Source organism: Electrophorus electricus, chromosome 22 (genome assembly GCF_041902795.1).
Source record: "Electrophorus electricus isolate QZ-2024a chromosome 22, ASM4190279v1, whole genome shotgun sequence".
Lineage (NCBI taxonomy): Eukaryota > Metazoa > Chordata > Actinopteri > Gymnotiformes > Gymnotidae > Electrophorus > Electrophorus electricus.
The window spans coordinates 3,958,543-3,971,804 of record NC_137518.1 but is presented as its reverse complement, the minus strand read 5'-3'; the positions used below and the strand labels follow the sequence as shown (position 1 = coordinate 3,971,804).

The following is a 13,262-nucleotide window of genomic DNA, read 5'->3' as shown; positions in this document are numbered from 1 at the left end:
GTGCAGTGCTTTTAACGTGTCAAAACTATATTCTGAGTAGGCCTTCATGTGATCTCAAAGTCTTCATTTGATTTCCATCACAAGTTTGAGTTTATCGTACTACTCTAAAATGTAATCACTGCACAGTCAAAGTAATGTTCTATGTGTCTTCTGTCAAATTTACTCTTCCTCCCCGCTCTTATGATTATTTCAGTGCCTGACTCTGAATCTTCTCCATTGTCAGGCCCAGCACACATGTATCTCTGCCTTTTTTGATCCTATCCACTGATGTAATATGAAAAACAATAAACAATGCTCCCCAGCAAATTTTGTGAATTGGATACCACTGCAGTATTCATTCTGTATATTCGAGCAGATACATGGCTGTATATGCCTGAATTTAAAGCTAATGCTTAAAGCTAACCTCTCTGATAGTGGATATTGTTTCTTGTTTTAATAAATTGCTTTAGTGCCCACTTGTCACTTAGCATTTTCTCAAAGGATGTAAGTTGGAATTATTATGAAATAGGCTATCTATAGCCTGTAGAGATGTAACCTGTGCCTGCGCAGGAGGAAAACTCCATCTATAATGTCTGTGGTAATATGCAGGAGTAGGAGAATAACTATATGCATGCTTCTCTAGGTCATGGCCTATAATGAACATTTCTGGGAAAGTGAGCTTTCAGCTGTACATTTAACACAGTGCAATGATGATAAAACGCAACAACATAAGAATAATACAACACTAGAATGTCATAAATGGAGTTGTTAAAAACTTGAAGAAGTAGTCTTAATAGGCAACACAAGGCTTCCCCCTCATGGAGAAACGAACATCAAGCCTTCAGCCGCTCACCCTCCCAGAGATGGGGGAGGGTGAAAGTAAAATGATCGTGAAATAGCGCTGTCTGAACAAAGGCTCATAGAAAATCGTTTATCGTTTTCAAACGCTAACTGCAAACCTACATTGAGCTTCTTCGAGTAATAAAACATTATTTTTAAGCAGCAATTCTTTTATTTAAAAGGCACTCCTCTGACTTCGATTTTATAACTTTTATCTCTAACAGGGATAACTTTTCTTGAATAAGAGTACACCAAGTTACAGAAAGACAAAATATTGCATGCCCTATGACTCAATACAAATTCACTACGGTATGTTTTAGGGCCTTTTTTTTTTTTTTACAACCGCATCACCCAGTATACTTTATAGATTAAAATCTTTTTTTCTAATGTTAATCAGAGAGAAAAAAAACACTTTGTGAATTGTGTCTGTATTATAAAACAGACCAAGAACAAATGATAACACACTGTCCATTTTGGCAGCAATCATCATTTTCAGAACGCGTTATGTTCACCTGAAGTCTCAAATCCTGCGTCAGCACACAAGCAACGTCGTCTTTGTTGCCACATGGCTATGGGGGGGGGGACTTGGTCATGAATATAGGCAGGACCTACAGTGTAGGCACGCTGTAGGGGAGGAGCTTAAAGCGGCGAACGGGGTTTTTTTTCACCCTTTTAAATATCTCGCACATGCGCACTTGTTTAATTTTCAGACTTAGTCTGTTACACAATTGTGTCTTTCTTCATTCTACCCACAGCTCCTCGCCGGCATTTTACTCTTTAGCGTTTTAAACTCGTTTTTAGAAAGTAAGGGTAGTAGGAATGAGTGGGGACCATTCCCATAACGATTCCCAGGTAATTTTCTACAAAATTTAACGTTGTAGTTGTTTGTCGTTTTTGGTTGTTTGTAAAGCTAGCTTGATGTTTAAATTGCCTTCGCAGCAATAGGCTTTTCCCAGCAAGCTATGCTAATTCCGCTAGCTCTTTAGCTGGCTAAACTAGCTAGCTAGCTAGTTAGCTAGCTGACCTAGTTGATGTTACTTCAGGTTGGATTTGAACGCAATATAATAGTGTCACGCCTTGATTTTTTTCTTGACAGGTTTTATACATTAAGGTAAAGTAGTATATGTGTTGTCCTTATAATTTTAAATCAATGTATTTGTTTTCATTGCGATACTTGCTATTGGCCTTGGTTTTGATCTGGCTAACTGCTATCGAGCTTGTTCGCGTGAGTAGCGACATGCTAGCCGTCCGGTTATCAAGTTGAAAGTTAGCAAGCTAGCTAGCAAGTTTTCAATTGATATTACATAGTCTAACCTAAATTCCTTTTTATTCCACAGATTAATTCTGGATCCAAATATAGTGGTAAGTGTTAGTTGCTAAATCACAACAACAACAGTAGCTAACAACTGTTTTTCACTTCTCTAGCTCGCTTGACGGGCAGTTAGTTTTTAAGGACAGAAATGGCGTCCAGAGACTAAGTCCCCCTCGCTCACTGACAGGCGCCTATTGTTCACATTGGGGCCTTTGAAACAGCATTTATTTTGGCATTTTACTACATTAGACCACGGATTCTGGTAGTTAAAGAGATCGATTTTCCAAATAGTTCCTTGATATAGTTGAAAGATGGCATGCCTGGTCTTATTCGGGTTTTGAAAGTAGGGGTTTGAGGGCTAAGGACTTAGTCTCTGCGCCATTTTCTTTTTCTCTGCCTAGCGGTCTGAATGTAGAAAACATTAAGTGCAGATCGACATGATATGGAGGCGAAGCATAGAGAAACGTGTTATCTATTTTGGTTCCCCTTTGGAAAAATGACCTCCTGTGCCGTTTTTCCCCTCTTTTTAAATTATATGTATATGTGTGTGCGTGTGTGTAATATATAAATATATATAGATAGATTTAAGATGAGCGCTATTTGCCCAAGACCACGTTTTTAAGAAGAGACCTAGCTAACTGTATATTGATGCATAGGCACAATCTGTCGACGATCTGTTTAGTTATGTTATATCTATCATAACAATTCATAATAAGGTACTGGAACATAATATAAGGTTTGGAACAAAAAAAAAAACCTAGATGGTTTAGACCAGACACAGGCTTTTTGTACTGATGACAATGATAAGTATTATTAATTTCATCTCGAAGGAAAATCTTAAATGTGCTGAGGAGTTTTGACAACATTGCTCGAGGTTGTTGCTGTCAATACAAAGAGCTTTTAAGACTTGGACAAGTCGCAACAAGCATTTCCACACCAGTTTTGGTCATAATTTTTTATTGTGTTTCCTTCCTCCAAGACTCCCAGTGACAGTGTTTAACAGTCTACTTCATCTGAACTTTGATTTTCAGGTGTTTAAAAAAAAACACAAACATCAGTTTTACTACACTGTTGAGCAATTATTTAAGTCGGTTGTAATTTAAAATATTTTATAATAATTTCATGTTTTTAAGATTTTAAACTTTTATATACATTTCTTTTGTTTATTACTGCTACAAATAACATGTAATATTTAATTGTACTTGTCCTTGTGGTCCTGTATTTTGTCTACACCTCTAAACCAGTTTTGTCACAAAATAAAAACTTGTTCCATCTTAAGAAACTAAAGTTAAGTCAGTTCTGTTATCCATTATAAACTATCTATGGTAATTTAGTCCAATGCTTCCAAAACAAAAATAAAAGTCCTTGTGCATGCACAAAAATTTGAGTTTTTTTTTAAATAGCAATTCCACTTATATAAAGGTGCAGATATGTACCTATACAGTCTGGGTTGCAAGTTTTGCAAACTGACTTTTTTACAAACTTTTTTTATACAAACCAAACACTCAGTACACTGTGTGTTTTGATGTTTATCATAATATCATCCTGAGTGTGGGTTGCCCCTGGTTTGACCATGTGTTGCGAGCCTAGTTTGACCATATGTGGCACAGTGCCTGGTGAGCTTTAGGAGTCCATATGTATATACTGCCGTTTCTGCCATTTACTGGCCAAATGATAGTGTGGTAGAGGTTATGTTGTGGTTCTAACAAACTCCATTTTCCACTGGAACAGCTACATTTTTAAAACAAAATTGGTTTATAAGTATGACTTACTATTTAATTTCATGACAAGTTGTACTTTCACACTTTGTACACGATGCTGGATGTAAGTTACACGTCTGCTGTACAGAGTATTGGAAATGGTCCCTTTTTAATTCTTCAAAAAGCAAGCTTGCATTATCCATGCTATTTGTATAATATTGCAGCTGTTGTTCTTGTGATACAAAGATGCATTGTAGATGTAATGCATACATGTTTTTAATGCTGATGCCCAAAACTGCTTTGATTTAAAAGGAACCATCAGTGATTTAAATGTGAAAGATGTGTTTTTGTTCTTTTAGGAGCTGAGTGTACAAGCTCTTGTTTACATGGCAGTGTGGTTTTTGGCATATATTGGGACATTTGCTATAGAAAATACCAGATGTGTTTGGCAGTGGCTAAAGTGAGTTTGACCACTGGAGGGTGCTGTTCACAAAGATCTGTTGTGCTCCACATGTCCATGTGCTGTGCTGAGCTATTCCGCAATAAGGAAATCATATCAAGCCTTGCACATAGGGAATCATTAGTTCAGCTGATTAAGAGATGTATTTATTGATGCAGCAAATCAGCTATTCAGTCCATGTTCCTGACGACTAGCGCAGTTGGACTATAGCAAGTTGTATGAAGGGGAACGCCAGCAGATGTGCTGCACAATTACAGCATGACCCAGCTTCAGAGTAGGCTTTCAGTGGCACAGACATAAAATAAATGGTGGTTTATCTATCCTCTAATTCTTTTTAATGTCATGGTGGTATTGGAACATGTGTGGTTGTTTTATCAGTGGGCCTCCTTTTGGATGTGCAGGATCACTGAGTTTGTTGGGTTTGGAAGATGCTCCCCTCCAAGGCCTTGAAGCTGTGCTTGGCACATGCTTGCTGATGGCAGAACAAGGTGTAAGGCTCAGTGCACCTGGGGCATGTGGGAATACATCACACTCCTTTCCCACAGAAGGTTCTCTGCTTTTGCTATGGTTTCAGTGGAATGCCACTGGCCCCATGTAATCCAATCTGCATCACCATAGATGATTCCCAGAGCAGTAGCCTGGTTGCCTGAGCCTTGCAGAGAATAGCCCCACTGTAAACACTATTCACCAGTAGCCAAGACAGGAATTGGATGGCTCTTCACTTTGAGGGGTGAGGTGCCAGGATCCACAAGGTATGACTAGCATTGTGACAGTAGGTCAGGCAAGGATAGAGGAAACTGAGGGTCTTTCCTGCATCTCTTTGAGTTATGTATGAGCCATGTTTTCAGTGGGTTATCTTAGATAGGCATGTCCTCCGTATGTAGCCAGAGTGCATTGGGGTGTCATTTCCCTTAGCCAGGGGTGTATGTATGTGTGTGTGTATATATATATATATGTGTGTGTGTGTGTGTGTGTGTGTTTTAAAAAAAAAAAAAAGACAGGGGGGAAAAAAGAGGTAAGTATATTTTTATACATGTTTCTGTACCTTTTTTTCCTGTCTTTTTTTTCCATGCTGGAAGGGTTTGCAGTACAAGAACATATTATGCAGTCTAGGCCCAGTTTGTCTTTCACTGGCAAGACCTCATGATTTCATAACAGTAAAGGGGGGTATTACACAATTGACAAACCAAAATGGATCAAAAAAAGTTGACGTCAGTTTTCACTGTCTCCAGGCCTCCAGCTAAACCCTGTTTACTGCCCCCATCAGTCTGGCAGTTGGAGTAAGTTTGCTGCTTCACTAGTGGACTGTTGATGCCAGGTGGTAATTGTCCCTTCTGTGTGTTGCATAATGTTTTCATTTTCTCCTTGGCAGATTCTCATAAACAAAAAGACAAGTATAAGGACAAAGAACACAAACACAAGGACCACAAAAAAGACAAAGACCGTGAAAAATCAAAGTACACCAACAGGTATGACTCAGTGCTTCCCTCAGCTGTAGTCTTTGGTTCACCCTGCCGTTGCAGATGGTGCAGCGTGCATGTTTGCTGCGTTTCTCAGCTCAAAAGTGGCCCCTCGCTCAGTGTTTTGATAAGCAGGGTGTGGTCGGGAAAGCCACAGGAAGGAATGTTGGCTTCGTGTGTAGCTTCCTCCATAAACATGATTGGCCTTTTTTTGCAGTTGATTTTGATATTGTTGTGGACTGAGTGGACTGTTTTATTACACCTTGGCAGTGAGCACAAGGATAAACACAGAGAGAAAGAAAAGCTGAAACAGAAAGATGGATCCTCAGACAAGCAGAAGGAGAAGGACAAGTACAAGGAGAAGAGGAAGGAGGTAAAGGTGAAAGGTTTCTTTGTGATTTTGCAACATTGTTATTCTCTAAACATCTATCGTTCTGCTTGAGAACTTTTGCATCGAGTCTATTGTGGCACAGTAATGAATGCTAGTAGTGACCATCTTTTCTTTCCTCCCTGAAGCCTTTTGATGGCGAGTCCAAGAAAGACCGAGAGAATGGCTTTGCTAGGTGGGTAACCAGAATATATTGTGAGGGATGAATGATGCAAGTGTGGGACATACTTTCCATTCTGGCTTGTGTCTGGGTTATCTGGTCTCATTTTTTTTTCTTTTTTACTCCTCGTGCTCCCTCTTACACTCTCTCTCTCTCTTTTTGTTAATGTGTATTGCTTTTACATCATTTTTCTTTTCAGATTGTAGGATTTTTGGGCCTGGAAATATGTGTACATATTTATCCTTCAATGAAACATTATAACAAGTTCAACTTGGTGTTATAATAAACAATAACTAAAATCCCCCTCTGTACGCTGAACTGTTATGGCTGCTACCGGTGACTGCTATGTTCAGGGTAGCATGTCACTGATTCCTATGCACAACTCACTTTACATATGCCCAGTACTGTGTACTGGACTAAATAATTGCACTGTCTACTCATTTTGTATTTGTCTTGTCCTGTATTTATTATTGTTTGTTTAATGTTTATTTAATGACATTTTTGCACTATATTGGACTGTTTGCACTTGTGTAGCATGTTGTCTGTTGCACTATTGTTTTGTGTTGCACCATTGTCTTGTTTTTGTTGTGTACTTGTACATAGCTGAAATGACAATAAAACCTCGTTGAACTTTGAACTTTGGTCCTACAGCCCCCCTCGTATAAAGTCTGAGCCTGAGAGTGAAGACTTTTACCACTCGCCCAAGCATAACAAGTCCCTAAAGAGAGAGCGTGATGATGAGGAGTAAGTGACACAGCTTTGTCTCTTCACACTTTTCTCTCTGTTCCCTGGGTGACAGATGAGAAAACTCCAGTTCAGTGAATGTTACTGGGTCTTGAGTGCCAAATGTAACAGTCTCAAATTGGCCAAAAATGTTTATGAAGTAGAAGCTGAAAACTATGAAAGATCTGATTCTGATTTTTTTTTTAAGTGCTGTTTAGTCAGAGTTTGTTTTTTCTTTTAGCTCTGAGTTCAAGCCAAAAAAAATAAAAACTGAGAATGATAAAAGTGAAAAGAAAATAAAGAAAAGGAAACAGGAGGATGATGAGGTATGTGCAAGTGTTCATCCCTCATCTACTCACTACAGATGTCATATTTCCATTTGAGCATTTAAAAATAAATTCGATATTGTCTTAAACAGGACATTAAGCCCAAAAAGAAAACTAAAGAGAAGAAAGGGGAAGTGGGAACAGATGGCAAGAAGAAAGTGAAGAAGGAGCCAGAGGAGAAGTGGAAATGGTTGGTTTCTCATATTTGCTCATATTATGGTCCAGATAGCAAAGAGCATTGTATACTGTTGTTGATTTTACTCTCTCACCAGCCCAGAATGGGCTTAATTTGTTTGTCAATGTATAACGCTTTTGTCTTTCTATGTCAAGATGTGCTTTTGCTTTCTCTTGTCCATGTGTTTTGTAATGGTTTGTAGGTGGGAGGAAGAGAGATATACAGATGGGGTCAAGTGGAAGTTTCTGGAACACAAAGGACCAGTGTTTGCTCCAGCGTATGAGCCTCTTCCCAGCAACATCAAGTTCTATTATGATGGTGAGTCCTTGAAGCTTCAGGGCTGCATGTTTCTGTGGTGTATGAAGGAAGAGGCGATGCTGCTTGTATGCTTTTAAAACTGAATTTATGTTAGAACTCAAACAGATCTTGGTGTGTTTATCATTTTTCTTTATTTAGACTTTGAAGGGTACATTTGCTGTTCCGGTCCACTCTAACATGGCTGCTTCCTTCCATTTCTAATGACATGGCACAACCTTCCTGATGGCTTTAGTGCTGATAAACTTGCCTCTTTCATGCAGTTTCTTATGGGGCTTAAACAGATTCCAATATTTAAGAGAACCCAAAGATACAACTGTGAATTCAGCCATGCGTCACTGTTTCTTTTGTTTGTATGTTTGTTTGCTTGCTTGTTTGTTCCCAAAAAAAGGTCTTAATGCTGTTTACTCTTTGGTTGCCAGAGTACGTCCCAACTACTGAAAAATAATGAACCTCTCCTTTAAGATCATGGATGTTTTAAAGAGTACCTATGTGCTTTATATGACACTGTTCTTCTGTGGCAGGGGTTGGTGTAATTGTTCTTAATTCTGGTGGGGTTCTTTGTCAAATTATTGTCCTGCATATACTTCAGAGCTTTTGTAGTTTATTAGGCCATGTATAAATATACTTTGAAACATTTATTCAGCTGGGGTTGAAACTACACCCTGTACACCAGAGTAAAATAAAATGCAAGTATTCCCATTTCTGCCTTAAGATGACACTTTCACTGATCTTTTGTGCATGAGCTTTTGTCTGTTTCTTTGTCCTTCAGGCAAGCCCATGAAACTCAGCCTAGGGGCAGAGGAAGTTGGAACTTTCTTTGCTAAAATGCTGGACCATGAATATACTACCAAGGACATATTCCGGAAAAACTTCTTTAAAGACTGGAGGAAGGTATTAATATTTAGGAATTTCTTTAATATCTCTCTAGAATCTGAAACCTCCTTACTGTGCCTGTAATTGCTCATTTATTTTTTGTGCTTTAGGAAATGACTGCAGAAGAGAAGGCTAAAATCACAGACTTGAATAAGTGTGACTTTGGGGACATGCATGAATACTTCAAGGCTCAGTCAGAGGCCAGGAAGGCCCTGTCTAAGGAGGAGAAGCAGGTATCCTACTCCCAGTGCCCCCAGCATAGACTAACTCTTCATTGTGTAGCAATAATGGGGAGAGGATTTGTGTCTGAATATTGCATTCAATGTTCCCTTTTTCCAGAAAAACAAAGAAGAAAATGAGCGAATCCTGCAGGAATATGGCTTCTGTGTTATGGACAATCACAAAGAGCGAATTGCCAACTTCCGCATTGAGCCTCCAGGTCTGTTCCGCGGCCGAGGAGACCATCCGAAGATGGGCATGTTGAAGCGCCGTATCCGCCCAGAGGACATCATCATCAACTGCAGCAAGTACGGCTAAGCTCACAAACATTCCCCGCTGGCCAAACATCAACAAAATCATATTCTGGACTAAGCAGCCCATCCAGCCTATGTGGTGGTTGGGAAGTCTCTGAGTGCTCTCCACTGTTCACCTTTGTTTGTTTATATGGCTACAGCTATATGGCTACTAAATATTCTGTAATCTATTGTTTGAAATGGTGGGATTTTGAATGTGAATGAGCATGCTGATCTGTTTTTTAATTGCCCAGCCAATGTTCTTACTATGTTTTTTTTTGGTATGACTGCTTACTTCCTAATATATCCTAAGTCTTCATGTGCTTATCATATGCAAATTATCAGTGCAAGCTCCTGACCAAAGTCGCACATGAATGAACAACGTGAAGGTAGCGTAAATTCCTCTCTCTGTGTTTTGTTTTTCTCATCTACAGGGACTCCCAGCATCCTAAACCACCCCCTGGAACTAAATGGAAGGAGGTTCGTCATGACAACAAAGTGACATGGCTGGTGTCCTGGACTGAGAACATCCAGGGTGCAATCAAATACATCATGCTGAACCCCAGCTCGAGAATTAAGGTAGAATTCAGTCCCCGCTCTCATATGACTGTGTAGTATGAAGAAGCTCTTGATATTATGCCCTACTCATTGAAATAAAATGGCATAAACTGGAGTTTATTGAACACTTATGCTGTACCTCTCAGGGTGAGAAGGACTGGCAGAAGTATGAAACTGCTCGGCGACTGAAGAAGTGTGTGGACCGCTTGAGGGCTCAATATCGTGATGATTGGAAGTCCAAGGAGATGAGAATCCGACAGAGAGCAGTGGCCCTGTACTTCATTGACAAGGTTTATAGCGGTTTGCTCATATACACATTATTTTGCTAATGTAGAGGCTTTGCACAAGTAAGGTAAAAGTGTTTGGGTGTTTTTGTTTTAAGTCTAATCAGCATGTGTTTGTTTTCCCCCTGAATTCTGTATATGGGTGCCACAGTGTCTCATTTCCTGACTGTTTTATATTAATTTACGGTTGTATTGGTGTAAATGTGCAATTTGGGGCAAGGCAGATACTTTTTCATGAGTGTGACCCAGTGTGGTGCTGTGTAGCTGGCTCTGAGAGCAGGTAACGAGAAGGAGGAAGGTGAAACGGCAGACACAGTAGGTTGCTGCTCCCTTCGGGTAGAGCACATCACCCTCCACCCAGAGAAAGATGGCAAGGAGTATGTGGTGGAGTTCGACTTCCTTGGAAAAGACTCCATCCGTTATTACAACAAAGTTCCTGTGGAAAAGCGGGTAAGAGAGCTGTTTGGTATGTTATGTCCAGATGCTCGTTCTTTATTTGTCCACTTTTGTACACAGCTTCAGGGATTTGAATTGTACTTCATTGTACTTCCTTTCTCTTCATATTTGTACATAGGTTTTCAAGAATCTTCAGCTCTTCATGGAGAACAAGCAACCAGAGGATGACCTGTTTGACCGCCTCAATGTAGGCCCCCACCCTTGTGGAATTCACATTCATATTATATTCCCCAGCAGTATTAAAGAAGCCAGTGATGATTGTTGTACATCAGTATACATCTTTATATTCCTCAGACAACCATTCTTAACAAGCATCTTCAGGAGTTGATGGACGGACTGACGGCCAAAGTGTTCCGTACCTATAACGCCTCCATCACCCTGCAGCAGCAGCTGAAGGAGCTGACCAGTCGTAAGACAACTCTAATGGGCGTTTAGCTCCTCTGTGCAGTTGTTCGCTTAACTGAAGGTTAGAATGAACTTACGTGAAATGCCAATTTTCACTTTAACTAACATACTTCTTGTATACAGCGGAAGACAACGTTCCTGCCAAGATCCTCTCCTATAATCGCGCGAACAGGGCAGTAGCTATCCTGTGTAACCACCAGAGGGCGCCTCCTAAGACTTTTGAGAAGTCCATGCAGAATCTACAATCAAAAGTATGGATTTGTTATCGCATACCTTAAGTTGTTTGTATGCTGCTCAAATCTCTTCCTGTTCATGTGTAGTTTTATGGGCCTTTCTGACGTGGATCCTCCTGTATTCATGTGCCCCTTAAAATCAGATCGATGCCAAGAAGGAGCAGCTTTCTGATGCTAAGAGAGAACTAAAGAGTGCCAAGGCTGACGCCAAAGTACGCAGAGATGAGAAATCCAAGAAGTGAGTAAGAAAATATTTGCCTGGAGGGTGACCAGTGGAATTTGGCTTCATACAGTCGTTTTTTGGGTGGACGTGTCCTGTGGGAGTCTCTGAAAGTGTGTTGTGAACACAGAGCTGTAGAGTGCAAGAAGAAAGCTGTGCAGAGGGTTGAGGAGCAGCTGATGAAGCTGGAGGTGCAGGCCACCGACCGTGAGGAGAACAAGCAGATTGCCCTGGGCACCTCCAAACTCAACTACTTGGACCCGCGCATTAGTGTAGCCTGGTGAGCGTGACTTGCTGTCCATGCATGCTTATGTTAGTCAGGTTTTCTGTTGATGGAAATTTGTTACATTATCCATTATGAGCACTTCTTATTTATAATGCAGCTCTCACTGAATTAATTTTGTGATGCTTAATTCCTGGCATGCACGGACATGCGCACAGGTGCAAGAAGTGGGGCATCCCTGTCGAGAAGATCTACAATAAAACTCAGCGTGAGAAATTTGCATGGGCTATTGACATGGCAGATGAAGACTTTGAATTTTAAATGCTGTTGCAGTTTTAATAGCCCTTTTTTCTGTTTTTTTAATATATAAATACCTTTTAGCATATGTTATTCCAGCAGGTGTATTTAAAAATAAAATAAAAAAAGGAAGAAAAAAAAAACTGATAAGGGAATTGATGTGGAGTAAAGAACTGACCATGAGGTGCCCGGGTGGGGGTGTGGGGAATATGTGGCCTTTGCTGAGGACTGATCAGGCCTTCTGGGCTGAAGCCTTCACGGCCCGTTAGTGGCGCCACATTTGACCACTTTAACTGACTTTGTCCCCTTTGGGCACAGGTGCACAAGGATGTCCGAACCATTTAAAAAAATCTGTGGTCCTGGTGCTGCTGTGTTCAACAACCAGTTGCTTCATGTATCGTTTTTATTTTTTGTTTGTGTGTATTTTAGCCCTCTTTATTAATATTCTATATTTTAATAGAAGAAAAAAAAATCAATTCCTTAAATACACCCATGGGCCTTTTTAGGAAAAGAAATGTGTGTTCATTGTGAGGGGTTGTAGATCTGACCATGAAAAGCTGTGTGTGTGTGTGTGTGAGTGAGTGAAAGAATGTTGTGTGTGTGTGTGTGTGTGTGTGTTTTTTTTGTTTTTTTTTTTAAACTGGACTTGGAACTGTGTAAAGTGTATCCATACCACAAACTAAGATATTTGGAAGAGGAAATAACTACAATGTTGACTTTCTTAAGCAGGCAGAATGTGAATTGTTTTGTTTGTTTGTTTTTTAACAGCTTCTATCAGGGACTTGTTTTCAGCATAAATGTGAACCATTTTTTTTCCCTTTTGCATTACCAACCATCTTATAGATTTCTCTGCACAGCTTTGAGTCTCCATCTGGTTTTAATTGCTGTCTGATGACTGTTTCCATGAGGAAAAAAGATCCCTTATCTGTTACTTGAAGATATCACTATTATAATGTATTGGATATCATTATTATAATGTATTGTTTGGGGTTGAAAGGAAACACTTTTCTTTCCAAAAGGGGTATGTGAGGGATATCAACTTTGCCAAAAAAGGTTATGATTGTAGGCAGTTCTATTTTTTAATTGTGTAAAGATAGAAGACAAATATTTTAACATGGGTGTTAATGTGAATTCTTTTAATGCTACTTCTCTCTGCACCATTCTGAAAGTTTCACATGAGCAGCAGTGTAATTTCATGTCATGGCCTCCAATCATGTTTTCCTTTTTTTTCTCTGCTCATTGTAGGTTATTTAAGAATAAACTCCTACAACAACATATTCTACATGGTTTAAATTATTATACATTTCTTTTACCTTAACCCAGGTGTGCTTATTTAAGATTTACTATGTGATTTGATTGG

The 13,262-nt window shown here is 39.6% G+C and overlaps 1 protein-coding gene across 6 annotated transcripts; it reads left to right on the top strand.

The window, feature by feature from the left end:
• Positions 1 to 1,536: 1,536 nt before the first annotated feature.
• top1a (DNA topoisomerase Ia) lies at positions 1,537 to 13,177 on the top strand. 6 transcript variants are annotated; one of them, XM_081705215.1, is made up of 23 exons: positions 1,543 to 1,671; positions 1,916 to 1,930; positions 2,157 to 2,181; positions 5,524 to 5,571; positions 5,664 to 5,760; positions 6,022 to 6,124; positions 6,268 to 6,314; positions 6,951 to 7,043; positions 7,264 to 7,348; positions 7,441 to 7,538; positions 7,726 to 7,841; positions 8,611 to 8,732; positions 8,825 to 8,947; positions 9,054 to 9,241; positions 9,661 to 9,805; positions 9,931 to 10,074; positions 10,333 to 10,518; positions 10,643 to 10,711; positions 10,819 to 10,933; positions 11,053 to 11,180; positions 11,306 to 11,400; positions 11,513 to 11,662; positions 11,824 to 13,177. In XM_081705215.1, the coding sequence occupies exons 1-23, from the start codon at positions 1,639 to 1,641 to the stop codon at positions 11,924 to 11,926; spliced, it is 2,328 nt and encodes a 775-aa protein (XP_081561341.1). In that variant the 5' UTR covers positions 1,543 to 1,638; the 3' UTR covers positions 11,927 to 13,177. The 6 variants fall into 6 exon arrangements, with proteins under 6 accessions (XP_035376338.1, XP_026857675.2, XP_035376339.1 ...); XM_081705214.1 differs by having other exon boundaries at positions 6,022 to 6,130; XM_035520445.2 differs by lacking the exon at positions 1,916 to 1,930 and having other exon boundaries at positions 1,537 to 1,671; positions 6,022 to 6,130.
• Positions 13,178 to 13,262: the final 85 nt, after the last annotated feature.

What these genes read in the sequence shown, in the direction of transcription:
- top1a (XM_081705214.1), top strand. Translation starts at nt 1,639, where the DNA reads ATGAGTGGGGACCATTCCCATAACGATTCCCAG. An exon ending in CCCTGTACTTCATTGACAAG is followed by an intron (nt 10,075 to 10,332) that starts GTTTATAGCGGT and finishes GGTGCTGTGTAG; the next exon opens with CTGGCTCTGAGAGCAGGTAA. An exon ending in ACCTGTTTGACCGCCTCAAT is followed by an intron (nt 10,712 to 10,818) that starts GTAGGCCCCCAC and finishes TATATTCCTCAG; the next exon opens with ACAACCATTCTTAACAAGCA.